Raw genomic sequence first — 15023 nt, forward strand, 5'->3', positions numbered from 1 at the left:
TGAGGATTGCAGTGAGTCTTGCATACCTCAAGCACTGATATAAAGTGATTCACTCACATAATGGCCAATATGGCAAGCACGACAGCGACTTGACAAAGAACCTCTTCTTCACTGCATGAGAGTTTTCGCGAAGCTGGCAAAAGTTGTAATGATCAGAGTTAAGAGATGACATAAGCCCCTTTCACACAGAGGAATAACCCGCGTTTAATTCGCGAATTTAGCGTGTCCGCTGTTGCGTTCACACTGCCGACCCGGGCTGGCGCGTCAACTTGACCTGCCTTTCGACCCGCGTCGGACCCTAGTCTTTTTGCCGAGCCGAGTTTGGTGTGAACACAATCGACGCGGGTCGGACGTGGGCGTGGCATTACGTGAGGAGTTTAAAAGACAGAATGGACAGCTGATTCAGAACAACAGCGACAGGTGAGAACAAGTTTCACTCTGTTTTACATCAAGTTCGAGACATTTTTCAAGATGGCCAACTGGGGAGACAAGGAGGTCCGCGAGCTCCTCAGCCTCCGAGCAGAGGACGGTATTTACCGCCACATGTCGGGGACGGTGAAGGATGGACCTCTGCTGGAAGGGCTGGCGAGAAAGATGGGAGAGCGCGGTTTCCCACGCAGCAAGACGCAGGTGACCAACAAATTAAAAGCCATGAGGAAAAAGTTCCATGCGGTTAATGACCACAACGGCAGGAGTGGCAGAGGGCGATTGGACTGGCCATATTTTGACATGTGCCACGCCATCTGGGGAGGAAGCCACTCTGTATTTAACCCTAACTCCGACGCATGGCTTGTGCCTACGTCATTGTACACGCCCAGCATTTTATGTGTTTTGTGTTTCGTGTGACGCTCTGCCACTAGGCAACGCCCCCTGAACTCGGCTTCAGGCGACACGGGTCACCTAACACGCCAAGCGTTCACATTGCTCGACGTGGGTCGAAGGTGCAATTTGGACCCACTAAGGTAGCGGGTCTCAATGTGAAAGGGGCTAGAGCTTACCTCTTCCCTGTGGAGGAGACCACACTCATGCAATAGTGTCCAGTCAAAGACAGAAAACCAACAATTTAGATGCTGGGTTTTGTTAATCAGTTGATGATGTTACCGTGGTGGCCTCCTGTCAGGTTACAGAAAGTGGACAGAGGAAAACTGTGCAGTTTAATTCACACAAACTAACAAGTTCCTTTCGAGTAATAACAGTTTAACCCATGGCAATTGTTCCATTTTTTTTTGTGCATCATTGCCAGAACATCTGTACCTTTTGTGGTTTTATATCGATGTATGTTAATAAGAATAAGTCATATTTGACTGTCATAATAAGTCACGGTGTGACAGTTAAACATTTAGCCTGAAGACCGAAGGTGTATTGTGGGAATCTCACTTTAAATTTACTTTCCATATGCTTGGTGTTAAAAAGCATTACTGGGCGAAGCTCGAGGCAACAATCAACACAGCAGCCAAAGGGCTTGAAGTTCTTCACATAACTTCTGGCATGAAGATGTTCATGCCAGATTAAGGACACAATGCTGAGGCAAGACCGCAGGCACTGCTAGACACTCAGACGCACAAAACCTGCTCTTGTTTTCTAATTTTTCTTCATTGGCAACACAGAATACCTAAGACATAAAAAAAAAACTAAGAAAAAAAACATGATCTTGTCGACAGCAGAGAAATTATATTTAGGGTGAGTGAGCATACTTCACCTCTTCTTTATGGATCTTATGCTGATTTCATGTTATTCAGTGATATGACTGATTAGTTGATTGATCTTTGAATTGATTTTTTTATTTGAAATTCTTTATTATTTAATCATGCAGAGGAGGAAACTGTGTATTTTGAATTCTGGTGTGTGTTTATATGCTGCTGCAACTCAGCTCTCATTCCTAACACTGCTGTGTGATTGGCAGTTGTAGCCCCAGGAAAACCCCAGGAGACACGCAGACCCACACACAAACACAATTAATACACACGCACAAACTTAAATTCACAAACTCAGGCAAATTGAGAGACATGCACATTCATAAGAGACTAAGCTACATTCTCTCAGCAGCAGATCAACATACAGATTTTTGACACAGAGAAAAATACAAGGAGCATACATAACCTCACACACAAACACATTTGGATACACACCTCGAGGGGCATGCACTTGTGAGGGTTTCTCAGGATGCAGGATAAATTGGCTCAGACATGTAAACAAAAAGCCCCAAAATGACTTGATTCAGCACATCTAAGTGTAACACACACATGCACACATCATGCTCCCAAGCACTCACACATAGAGATCTACTAGCAGGCTTTTTGCCTTTGTGTGTGTCAAGGGATGGCCCATTTATACATCAAATGAGGCAAATTCTTATTGATTTGTGTTGACTAGCAGAATTAAAAATTGGACTGGAAGCACAGAATTCAATCCTTAAATTGGAAAACATACATAGATGAATATCCATGTATACACGATGTACCATCAGCTATTTAACTCCACCATATGTCTGCATGCTACTCTGTCCTTTTTTTCTTTAGAGAATACATTTCTGATGCTCCATTATCCGGTGCTATGATCAAACTATGTTGATTTTCACAGCATATATCCAGGAGCACTCTGTTGGAACAAGTTACAATCTTATCACTTTTATTGTGCAAAACAGAAGAGAAAAAACATCAATGCAATTCAAAGAGCAAATTTTCTTGATTTTATTTTTGGACTTGCTGTCACTCTCTGTTTTTCTGAATTTGTCTTTTAGTTTCTCTCTTTTGAATATATTTTGAGTGACTAAGTATTGGTTAAATGTATTTTCAAAAGACACGTATGGAGTGTCACATCGGTGGCAATTTCTCTTGTTTTGTTTTTTCTGCTCTTCATTCTCACTTCATTATCTGTCTCAAAGTATGTGCACTTTTGCACATTTTTCCAGTCAGAGGCAAATGACAGGATCAACAACTGTTTTTTTTGTTTGTTTTTTCTTCTTGTCACATCAGTGTTCAATCAGTGGTTAAGCCAAAGCTTTACTGAGTAGGGAGACTTTACAGAACAGTGTTAGTATTCTTTGCTGTAAATGGGATCAGTTGCCCACTTTCTGGGAAACTGCCAAGAAAAGAACATCATATATTCCCTAACCTTAACATTGTTTAACATTTTTGACTGAAACACTGTTGATGAGTTTAGTTTGAAAACAAATTTTGACAGAAACCCTTGAGGATTCTTTAATTCAGGAAGCAGCTCAATTCATGGGTGTGTTGTGTGTGTATTTGCATGTGCGTGTGTGTGTTTGTACATAAAATTGCATTTGCTTGCCTGTAGCAAGCATCAGAAAAAAGATAATTTAATGAATAAATCTCTAAAATGTATGACTGTCAGTAAAGGACCTTACTGACCTGAAATCACCATGCAGAGCTGTTATATTTACATTTATGACCTCAAGGTTTTTTCTTTTTCGGAAACTCAGTTTTATGAAATAAGATTTCAAATGTATCTCTAAATAGTTAAAATATTTGACTTTGAAGCGATCATATTTATTTTACATATTTTCCCAAAAGTAATTAATTTGAAAGTAACAAAAGTTCTTTCTTATTGTACTGTTTGTGTAATGTCTGTGCTCTGGTAAACAGACAATTTCCTATAACACCACCCCAAGTGAAATTTTTGTAGGGGATGTTTTTACTGTTTTTTTTTTTTTTTTGCTTTGTAACAGAATGAAGAATAATGAATTTTGAAGAATAAAACCATCAGATTAACATTATTGAGATCTGAACAATAGCATGAAATATATATGCCAGATTGGTTTATGTTAGACAGAGTAAACTATATGACAAGGGTAATTTCTGCTTTGTTGTTAATATTGATTTAATTGATAATTATGTCATTTTCTTCTTTTAGTAATACATTTATTTACTTCTAAAGTATAGAGGATTTTTTAGATGTTTTTATGTTTCAATTTTCAGAGCTATGAGCTGTATGAAGGAACACATTAGCAAAGAAAAGCATCCCGACTGATTTACTGACTTGCTGATGGACAAACCAGGCACCAAACTGCCTGCAACTGCAAACAAGATTGAAGGAGAAGGGAGTAATGAAGGAAATGGAGAGATATTTAGTCACTGAGAATCTTTTGTTTTTCCTCTAAGAGCCTTCAGTTAGCTTCTTCCCTGTAACAGCAATGAATACGCAAACAAAACATGCTCTCATACAAACACACCTTAACGCAGATGCAGACAGTGCTGTTGATTTTGTATTGTCGGCTTGTTTATTAGCTCTCTGATTGAGCAACTCTGCTTTCCACAGATTGGATGACCTTTCTAGATCCTTCTGTCGAGTCTGCTAAGTAGATCGGATGGTGAACGCGACTCAATGCGACAATACTTGATTCAGATTGTTACTGAATGAGGAAAAAGCAGGCGTTGTGTGTGTGTGTGTGCATTGCTGTTTGTACACACTCACCCTGCCTTCATTGGTTCAATTGAAGCCTCATCTCCATATAGTTTGTATGCAATTACATCTGAGCAGCATGCTGAGTGCCTCTATATGATTGTGTCTGGATACTGAGTGTGAGTAGCTGTGGTTAGTGTGTGTGTGTGTAGGGAGCAATCTATGGTCAATTTATGTGTGTATGTGGCTTCATGGGAACCTTTGTAAAAACTGCATGGGATTGTGTGTGTGAGCGGTAATTTGTGCTCGGCAAAAGCAATTCATGCTAAATGTGTGTGTGTGGTTTTATGGGTAATATCTGTTGGCACGATGTGTATATCTGGAATCAAGTGCATCTATACATCTATAATCATACACATATTCATATAGTTCTATGGACATGATTCTTAGTCAAGAGATAAAAGTGCAGTCTAAGAGCAGAGTGGTTGCTTGTTGGGCTGTAAAGGGCACGTCTGTCAAAATATGCCTTGACGAAATCTCATTCATCTGCAATAAACAGCTAATCACACTCGGCAGAAGATGATCCCACTCAGACATACAACTTCAATTCATCACACACACTCTGTTCCCTTTGGGTAGAATAAGCTTGTTTGCCATGTTGTTTTGATTCCTGTCATCTAGCCAAGATGTGATAATCTATACTATTCTATCTAACAGAATGTAGAGGATAAAAAGTGAAAGCAAACTTCCCTATTCTCACCTATATGGGCATTTCAAGCTCTTACCCTCAACAACAGGTCTGAGAGCATGGGCATTCTACGCTCTATCGTTGCTGTTGCTATACTGTGTTCTGGACAGAGATCCTTGATATTGTTAATGGGATCTGTTGAAAACACTCTTCCAGTTTGGGGGTCACAACCCCAAAGTTTTGCAGCTATCACTAACACCTCTTTTGCCTTCACTTTCAATATCTTCTCTTCTTCCTTTTTCAGCCCTTGGCATTTCTTGAGCTTCTCATGTTCCATCTTCTTGATGTTGTTTTCACTCGTTTTGCTTTATCTTTAACTATTGCATCTTTTGCAGTTTCTCTACACAATGGTTAGCCATTACCAGTTTATCAGTCTGGATCTGGATGTCCCATAAGAATTAGCTCTGTAACTTTGAACCACCTTTGGAGGTATGTCCTGTTTTGACTTTGGGACTTTCAACCCATACTCAACATATAAGTTCCTGTGCACTTGGTTGAGCTGGCTTTTTAGGACCTGCCTTACCGTTTCTTCATATTTGGGTGTTGATTAATTCCTTACAGACTCTTCATGGCTACCATTTGCCTGTGAGACCCTAAGATAATTTTAAATGTCCAGAACATCTGGCTTGTGGCTCTCTTTGAAACCATTTGGCCAAATTAATTTAGTACACTGACATTCTGAGAGCCTTGCAATATCTCCTGATGTAGATTTCCTTTGTGGATGTGGAGATTGCTCAACTGCAGAACTTGTGTCCATAGCCACTCTATGTTACAATCTCGTTGAGGTGATTCAGACCTTGGCAAAACAACAGCAGGGACAGAGGATCCCCTTGTTATAAATAACTTTTTATGGTAACTTGTATAGATGGCTTTGAACTGGCCTCTAACAGCCCCAATGAGTTCTTGGTAAAGGCACACAGTGTCCAGTTGATGTTGTTAAGTTTCAAGCATTCCAATATCCATGTTTGCAGCATTGAGTTGTAAGCTTTCTTGTAGTAAATCCAGGCAATGCACATTTTTGTCTGATCTTGAGTGGCTGTGTTGATTGTTGGCGTGTCTTCCATCTTGTAGCAGGAGAACATCTGATGGAATAGTGTCTGGCTCTTTATACAGCTAGGGTGAGAGTGGGGATGGACTGCTGGCAAGTCATTGAGGGGTAGGGTAGGACTAATTTGCATTTTCATAGATTTCTGCATCGTAAATGTGGCAAAGGTGAGGAGTTAATCCAGTCTAATCTATTTTTGGATATGAAGGGATTATGTCCATAAATGAAAACAAAGCAATGACCAGAAATGATTTTATATGGATTAAATCAACCCTCAGAGATGGTCTTGTATGTCTTTATGTACAATGGTGCAGAAATGTATAGACATGAGGTTATGAATGTAGGCATCCCCTACAGTTGTGGGATGTTACACCACTGGTATAAAAACAAATCTCTGTGTGAGCTGTGTAAATGAACAGCCAGACACATGATTTTTTTTTTTTAAATCATGTGAAAGAGGCCATAAAGGTTGCAGGGTAGGGCTGCAAACCAAAGTCATGAACTACTCTCAGGCTCCAAGCACTCGAGGGAAGTTTATGGTTGGAACTCTTTGTAATAAAAGCCAAGTCAGACGCACATAGTTTTAAGGTTAACAAACTTCTCTAATGTTGTTAAATTATCAAAGTTAATCAAACAAAGAAAATAAATAAACAAACAAAGAGACACAACAAGGTTAACAAATAACTTAACAAAATTCAAATTAATTGAAAAGACAATACTAGATACCAGAACAGGAGGATACCAACTTTTCTTTTTGGATTATATCCATGGTTTATGTTATCTGTTCTCCAGGTGGATCTTGTCCCCAGCCAATGTGAAGCACAGCAAATCGCCCTGGAGAGGATTGCAGTCAAACTGAGCAGCTTGCGCTACCCCTCATTTCCTAGCACGAGGAACAACAGTCAGCTGGCCACAAACAACAGGTAAATATGAAAAAAGACAAAACACATGTCATTCCCTATAAGGTTCTTTTTCCAATAGCTTGTGTAACTTTACCACATGATATACTACATGCATGTTAAAACAAAATGATGTCTTCTGCAACAGTTGCTGTTAAAAATGTAACCTTTCAGTATTTAATATTAGTTTATTTGGCACTATTCAGATAAGTTCCCAAGAAAAGAATCCAGTGTGTTAATTTACGTATTAAAAGCTGATTTAACCATTCATTCATCTCAACCATCAATATCTGTTTATACCCAACAATAACTGATTTATTTTGTACATATTAAGGCCTAATTTTGATGCTCAGTTTTAATGCCAAAAAGCAATAAATTTGGGCCATTTTGCAAATGCATATAAAAAGATGAAACCGAAACATAAACCAAATTACATCATTGAAAAAAAAAAAATCCTAAAGAGTAAACCAAATCAATCACATATAATTATGTAATAAAGAAGTACACCGTCTTTCAACTTCAAGTAGGTATCAGGACAAATTAAAAATTTAAGTGGCCTCTATCATGTCTTAAAACTAGGCTAATACAACTTCAAATGAACAACAACATCAAATGTTACACTTTTACACAAACAACAATAACTGGAGAATAACTGCAGAAAAACCTGCAAGAACACAAGAGCGCAAAATACACAATCAGGGACAATGTGTGAAAAAGGGGAGACATGGGTGCAGGGCTTAGCGGTAGCACCTGGTGAGACAGGAGGGCCCCCAGGCAGGAAGCTCCCTATAGCACTGGAGATCTCTCAGCACCAGTGTCACCCCAAGATCACAGACGGGATTAATCAAGGGACGGAATCAAAAGCCCAAGATGAGCAACACCATGAGATGGAACCAACTTGACCAAGACCTTGACAAGGAGCTAGAAGCCATGCTAGCAAGAAGAGCTGTGCAGAAAGTCAATATTCTCTCAACAATAATAGACAACCTGGAATGAGAGCATTTTGGAATGGAAGACAAGAAAGGTAATCCCAAAGCTGTTTATCAACCAAGCAGAAGAAAAAGAGAAATCCAAAGCTTGAAGGAAAAAAATCAAGACTCTAAACAAACAGTTCAAAAGAGCAACGGTCAAAGAAAGGGAAGGCGTCAATGATCTGACAAGGCAACTTCCAGAACACATTCAGATAGAGGAAGGAGAGGGAGGACAGAGACCCAGAAACTACTGGGGGAAGCTAAATCTGGAACGGTTATGAGCTCCAGAGAATATGCGGAGACGTACTTGAGTGACACTCACAATGACTCCTGCAAAAACCAGACCTTGGACATAAACAGTGTTGAAAAATCAGCAAAAAAGCTCAATATCAGCAAACCATCCTGGAAGGAAATCCACAATGTGGTGCAAAAGACCAGAAGTGGATTACTCCCCAGCCCCAGCGGTATACCCTACATGGTGTATAAGAAATGCCAGAGGCTCCGTTAAAGGCTATGGATGCTGCCTCGGAGGATCTGGAAAAAAAGCCCCATTTTATCATGCTGGAGGAAGATGGAAGGCCAAAAGTAAGAAAACTCCTCAACCACGGACTTATTCCAAACAATATCACTTCTAAGGACCGATCCAGAAAGTCCAACCCAGTTTTCCAGCCTGTGCAACAGGATTCTGTTATCTACAGCAGGGGTTCTCAACCTTTTGCAAGCGGGGCCCCCCCTAAGATGGTTCATTGCAGTTGGGGCCCCCCCTCCTCCCGACACCACCCCTCCCCCTTCACGGCCCCACCCCCACGACACGTTGCGTTACGTGACGTTATGTGACGTCGCAGGCTCAAAATACTACCTCCTGATAAATTTGAAATGAAACTAGTCAAACAATAGTCCAACTTCTTGCATTTTCGAGGAGGGAATTTTCGTGATTTTTTTTTTTTTTCCGATTTTTTTTTTCCCGATTTATTTATTTATTTATTTATTTATTTTTTTTCTCATCCTGTAGTCTACTCGCGCCCCCCCAGGGGGGCGGGCCCCACCGGTTGAGAACCACTGATCTACAGTATCATACGCAGCACTGAGGTCCAACAGAACCAGGACTGAAACACAACCTGAATCAGTATTCAATCTGATGTCGTTTAACACTTTGACCAGAGCTGTTTCAGTGCTGTGATGACGTCTGAAGCCTGATTGAAAGTTATCAAGACTTCCACTTTCATTCAGAAAGTCGTTGAGCTGGTTAAATACAACTTTCTCAATAATCTTGAATATAAAAGAGAGATCAGAGACAGGTCTGTAGTTGTTCATCATAGAGGCGTCTAGAGTTCTCTTCTTTAGGAGTGGCTTAATGGCAGCTCTCTTTAGTGACTTAGGAAAAATGCCTGATGCCAGTGAGCTGTTAACTATTTGTAGGAGATCACTTTCTACGGAGGTAAAAACGTTTTTTAAAAAGTGGGATGGTATTATGTCCAGAGAGCTGTTTCCTCTAGGATTTTTAAATTAACAATATTAAATTGTGACGTCAGAGTTATTTCTAGGTTTTAGACACAGATTAGTTTTCTTGTTTGTCTGTGTTGCGTGAATGGTTTGTCTAATTGTTTTGATTTTTTGGCTAAAAAAGTTGGCAAATTCGTTGCATTTCTCTGTAGAGAGGACGTCTGGGTTTGACTGTTTAGGAGGATTTGTGAGTTTTTCAACCATAGCAAACAGAGTTTTATAATTGTTGACGTTCTTATTATTAATTTCAGATAAATGCAGCTGTCTGGCCTTGCACAGCTCATTGTTATAACTACGCAGGCTTTCTTTGTACAGCTCATAGTGAATATGAAGCTTTGTTTTCCTCCATTTACGTTCAGCTTTCCTGCATTCTCTTTTCAGGTTTTTGACCGTAGTGGTGTTTCTCCATGGGGTTTTTTCTGTTTGCTCAAGGTGCTCTTGATTCTTATCGGTGCAACAGCTTCCATTACATTCAAAATTTTCAAGTTGAAATGATCCAGCAATCCTTCAACCGACTCTGCGCTCATTGTTGGTAACATAGCTATGGCCTCCCTAAACTGAACACTTGTTTTCTCATTATTGTACTTCTTCTTAACTGAGAAGCTGGTTATGGTTAAGCAATAAATCAAATAAAATACAAAAACGGTCAGACAAGGCCAAATCAATAACTACAACAGAAGAAATATCAACACCTTTAGAAATGACCAGGTCCAGAATGTGACCTCGAGGTGGGTAGGTTCTGTTACATGCTGCCACAAACCAAACATGTCCAGCACAGAAGAAAATTATTTGGCATTACCATCCATCATATTATCCATGTGAATGTTAAAATCCCCCGTCAAGATAAAATGGTTAAAATCAGTCGAAATAACAGACAATAATTCAGAAAATTCCAATAAAGTACCTCAGAACGTGGTTTGACAACTTGCTTACTGGCAGTAGTAACATCACCAGTACAGAGAAGCAGACATCGGAGTGGCTTAGGTGGGTCGAAAAGTCAGGGCTTACTGCGAAATTCAAAGCATGGCTTTACAAACATGGACTATTTCTAAGACTCATGTGGCTGTTGACTGTATGAAGTCCATGTATGATAACTGTAGAAGAAGTGGAAAGAAAAATTCATAAGTACCTCAGAAAGTGGCTGAAAGCCACCAACCATGGCAACATCAACAAACAGCCTTCTACAAATGGCCCGTTATTGGGACATTGAGGTAGACCTGGTAGGAAGGCTGCAGTTCCCCCAGGTTGTCCAGACATCCCTGAGACCTGATGTGGTACTGTTTTCTGAAGAGACGAAGAAGATAATTCTCATCAAACTTGTAGTCCCAGGGGAAGAAGGGTTCGCTGAAGCGGTGAAGGAAGAGTGTGAAATACGAAGACATTTTGGATGACTGTAGGAGAAAAGGATGGCAGGCATGGATATTCCAAGTAAAGGTCGGCTGCAGAGGATTCCCTTCCTGGTTTGTATGGAGAATGCTCACAAGCCTCTTGCTAGTTATGGAGCAGGTGATGGAAGCCAGGAGGAGGAGATGGGAAGTGATTTGGCCACCACTGCCTACCCACCAGCGAGAGGGTTGAGGGTTGAAAAACCCAAAGACCGCTGGACACCGTCTGACGTTATCAAGTCCACCTGTCCAAGGCTCTGTTCACCTAAGGTGAATGAATAGGAAGCATCTCCGGATGTAATCACAATCATGTCTATTTTACAAAAAATAAGCTAAAATGCAGAGTAGGAATGGGAATTGTTAAGAATTTAGCAATTCCAGTTCCAGTATTGATATCGCTTATCGATTTGGTTCCTTATCAGTTCTCTTATCGATTCTCATCCAGTTATATATTGTACAAATGTAGTACAGATGGCTTTGGTTCCAGGAACACTTTAATTTCAAGTATGCACCAAAATTTTATCTATTTTCGCCTCTGTCATTTTACTTTTCCCTGCCTCGATGAAAGGGGTAGCTACAGATATGCGGGAGCCTGCCTCTGAGCCTGCCTCACTCTTGCAGTCCTCGTCAACTAAATGTTAATATCAGATGGAAATTATTCATACAGTAAGCGTGACTGTCACGCTCAATGCGTGAGAGTTGAGAGCCCTGCGTTACCTGGGACTTTTGAGACGGAAGATGCTGTGCCACAAGCTCCCCTGCGATAGTCACCGCCATCGCTTAGCAGCGTGTCAAAGACTTTACATTCGTGCAAAGTAATTGCATGCTGTGTGGTCAAATGTTTCAGCATGTTGGAATTTCCCCCCTTTGATGTGATCAAAGCTCTGCATGTGTTGCAACTGGCCCTAGTATTGTCCTTTTGGTGAAATTTTGGAGCGCTTCTGCCTCGACGCCATGTTGGAAACATTCTGAGCTAAAATACGAAGCGTGCACATGACGTTATCACGTTCTTCGATTCCAATGCAGAGACAGTGTGTGACCTTGTTTTTGTATTTATGTTTTCTAACATGTGTTTGGGTTAGCTATGGTGGTTTTGTAAGAACAGATCAGACCTCTTGAACCAATAAAACTAGTTTCTCTGTTTATGAATATGATTTAATTAAGGGCACGTGGCCGATTTCCACAAGTGTGCTAATCAGAAACAAGACAGAAATGTAATATAATGGAATGTGAAAAAATAATGGTAATAAATAAAAAAGGTAAATAATTAGAAGAGACAAAAATATCAGAGAATATTTGTGTAACATAACAGCCAAACAAGACAGACACATAATAATAGAGATCCATGTGACACACATGCAGTAGAGTGTAATTACACAAACACACACACAATGCATGTGCGTTAACAACAGTAATCTGGTGTGGCCAGGCTCTGCTCGTCTTTGGTCACACTGCCTGTCGGCATTTCATCCTCGGCTTTGAGGAGCCTCCCACCACGGTTATCACTCACAGGCAGGGCACACAGAAACACGCACACACACCCACACATACACAGGAAATGAAAACATATACCAAGTTGTGCATATGCAAATAAAAAAAAAGCTTAAATTACTTTCCGAGAGTCTGAAGGATGTTGTGTTCTAAAGACTTTGCCCATGTTGTCAGTGAGTGGTCACGGGCACTTACATAAAGGATTCTGTATGTCTTCAGTGCAATGTGCACACACAATTCAAATCCATTTTCACATCACCTTACTGCCTCTGTTGTGAAAGAAAAACTTGTTACAACAGCTACTTGTTTACACACACAAAGAAGAAACACTCACCACAAATACAAATGAAAGACTCATTTTGTTTCTGTTTTTGTTTTTCAGTCCTCTGAGGTCGCTGCATAATATTTCAGTAATTTAGATTGGATGTGCCTGACTCTAATTGGTAATTCATATGTTAGCTGTGACTGCTCAGATTCACATTTGTATGTGTGCATCTGTCCAGTGCAGTGATGTGTGTGATGAGTTTTGTATTAATTGGATATAACACGTTTTTCTATTGCTCCTGTGAGTTCAACTGAGTTAAAATTCCTGGTTTTGGTTCAGTTGTAAAGAAAATGAAGACTGGATTATTCAATTATCTCACACAAAATATCTAAATTCTAAATTAATACCAAAATGAAATTGAGATAAGAAGGAAATGTGGCTTTTTACTGCACATGTTCCCGTTTCTGAATAAACTAGGCAGAGTTTTATTTCTTGGGATTGTTTACATTATTTACCAAGGAATTTTATAATGCTTTTCGATTTAATTGCTTTTGTTGAATTGAATTGAATTATTGCAAAAGATAATCTGTATGAAAGGTTGTTTTATAGAAGACTGAAATAAGAAGACTTCAAAGTAAAAACAACGTAATATGATGTGTTTAACTAAATTTTTATTTTCATAAAAAATAGTTTATTTATAACCCTTACTGCTGTCCAGTTCTAATTGTTAAAAATGTGTGAATACATGAATCAGTGTGTGAGTGATTAAAAAAATCTACCTAGGAATTAAAAAATGAGTACAGAAATGTGAAGACATCTTCAAAAAAGGAATGTATTGTTGAATTAATAAATTAAAAATGAAAGAATGACATGTTAAGACGTTTCACCTCTTATCTAAGAGGCTTCCTCTGTTCTAACTGGTCAGTGAGGAGCTCCACGCTCTAAGCTAATAAGAGGTCATTCATGCCTTGTAAGGCATTGGGTCCTCTTGTGTTTTCCCTTCACATTTAGCGATCCTGAACACCTCTATTGCCATGGTTCTGCTTTTTACCCAAGTGTTTACGTATCTGAATCGGTGATATAGTATAAATATTGGCCAAAATGTGTGAGACAGAAGAACCCATGCCAAATCCATGCTTCTGGCCAAAAAAAAAACAACTCTGACTACTTGTGGTGTCACTTTCATGTCAAGTGATTGACATATTCTAGTCAGGAAATACATTTCTGATTGGTAGAGGAGTGAAAGAATCCATCTGTTAAACTAAAAACAGTGTCTCCACAACCATTCTGTCACACCCAGAGAATTGCAGGACACAGGAGCAGGTGATGTCAATCCAAAGCTTTTCTTTCGGAGGAACAAGGTTGTCCAAACTCTCCAAGAGAGAACAAAAAGGACTATATATAAGTTATCAATAATTACATATACTTCTCCCAAAATGAGAGTAGTATATCTATGAAAAGTTATAGAAATAATAATCACTCCACTGAGAAGGAAAAAGAAAGGCTTTGAAACTTTATACTTTAAACTAAGAATCACTCCTGCTACAGAGGAAAACAAAAACTCTCTCCTGTAAAAATCGGAGGCACTACGGTATGAAACTTTACTTAGAAACGAAAAATCACTCCACTCGGAGGAAAACGCAAAAATGCTATTAAACTTAAACTGCTCTTTAACAAGGCTATAAATACAAAAGTTATCCAAAAACAAAAACTCTCAGCGAGATCAGAAACATGGCATAGAACATGGACTCAGGTTTTGAAAGCAAGGGTGAGGTACGTTGGCTACAACGACACACTGGCACAAGACAAGGGGAGACGTCAACTCTTATACACACAGGGTTAACGGGGAACAGGTGGAATCACTCATGCGACAATCAGACTGGAACACAAGAGGAAGGGCAAGTGACCTGAAACGAGAGGGGAGTAATCTTTCAAAATAAAACAGGAAGTGACGAGACATGACATGGAGACGAGACAAAAAAACCCACTTGACCTCACCGCGGTGTGACACATTCACACTTTGAATCATGATGCCAAAACACTTCTCGTTTGCCTGGTGGGTAAACAGCTTCAGGGGTCAGCTGTATACATTTTGCAAATCCACAAAAAACATGCATACACCTCCATGCAACCTGGTATTAATAGAGAGTATCCAGTAAGAATGTGCGCACATTACACATTTTTTCAGGTGTTCTGAATACTTCGGATTTTATTTCTTCTCAGTAACTTTTCTAATAGACCTTTAGGCTTTAAAAAAGAGAACTAGTATTTAGAGCTTGTTCTGACTATTTAGCACAAAGTTGACTTATGTATTTGTTTAGGCTTCCAAAGGCTGTTTTGAAAAAACAGTCAAC

General features: G+C 39.6%; 1 protein-coding gene across 3 annotated transcripts in view; it reads left to right on the forward strand.

The window, feature by feature from the left end:
• The window catches only part of akap6 (A kinase (PRKA) anchor protein 6), a 302904-nt gene that overhangs the window by 149757 nt on the left and 138124 nt on the right, over positions 1 to 15023 (forward strand). For all 3 annotated transcript variants that reach the window (XM_075448839.1, XM_075448841.1, XM_075448840.1), the window contains exon 14: positions 6948 to 7078. In XM_075448839.1, coding sequence (XP_075304954.1) covers positions 6948 to 7078 — 131 coding nt within the window. The remainder of the gene's footprint in view (positions 1 to 6947; positions 7079 to 15023) is intronic.

The sequence above is a fragment of the Odontesthes bonariensis genome, chromosome 17, assembly GCF_027942865.1.
Source record: "Odontesthes bonariensis isolate fOdoBon6 chromosome 17, fOdoBon6.hap1, whole genome shotgun sequence".
Classification (NCBI taxonomy): domain Eukaryota; kingdom Metazoa; phylum Chordata; class Actinopteri; order Atheriniformes; family Atherinopsidae; genus Odontesthes; species Odontesthes bonariensis.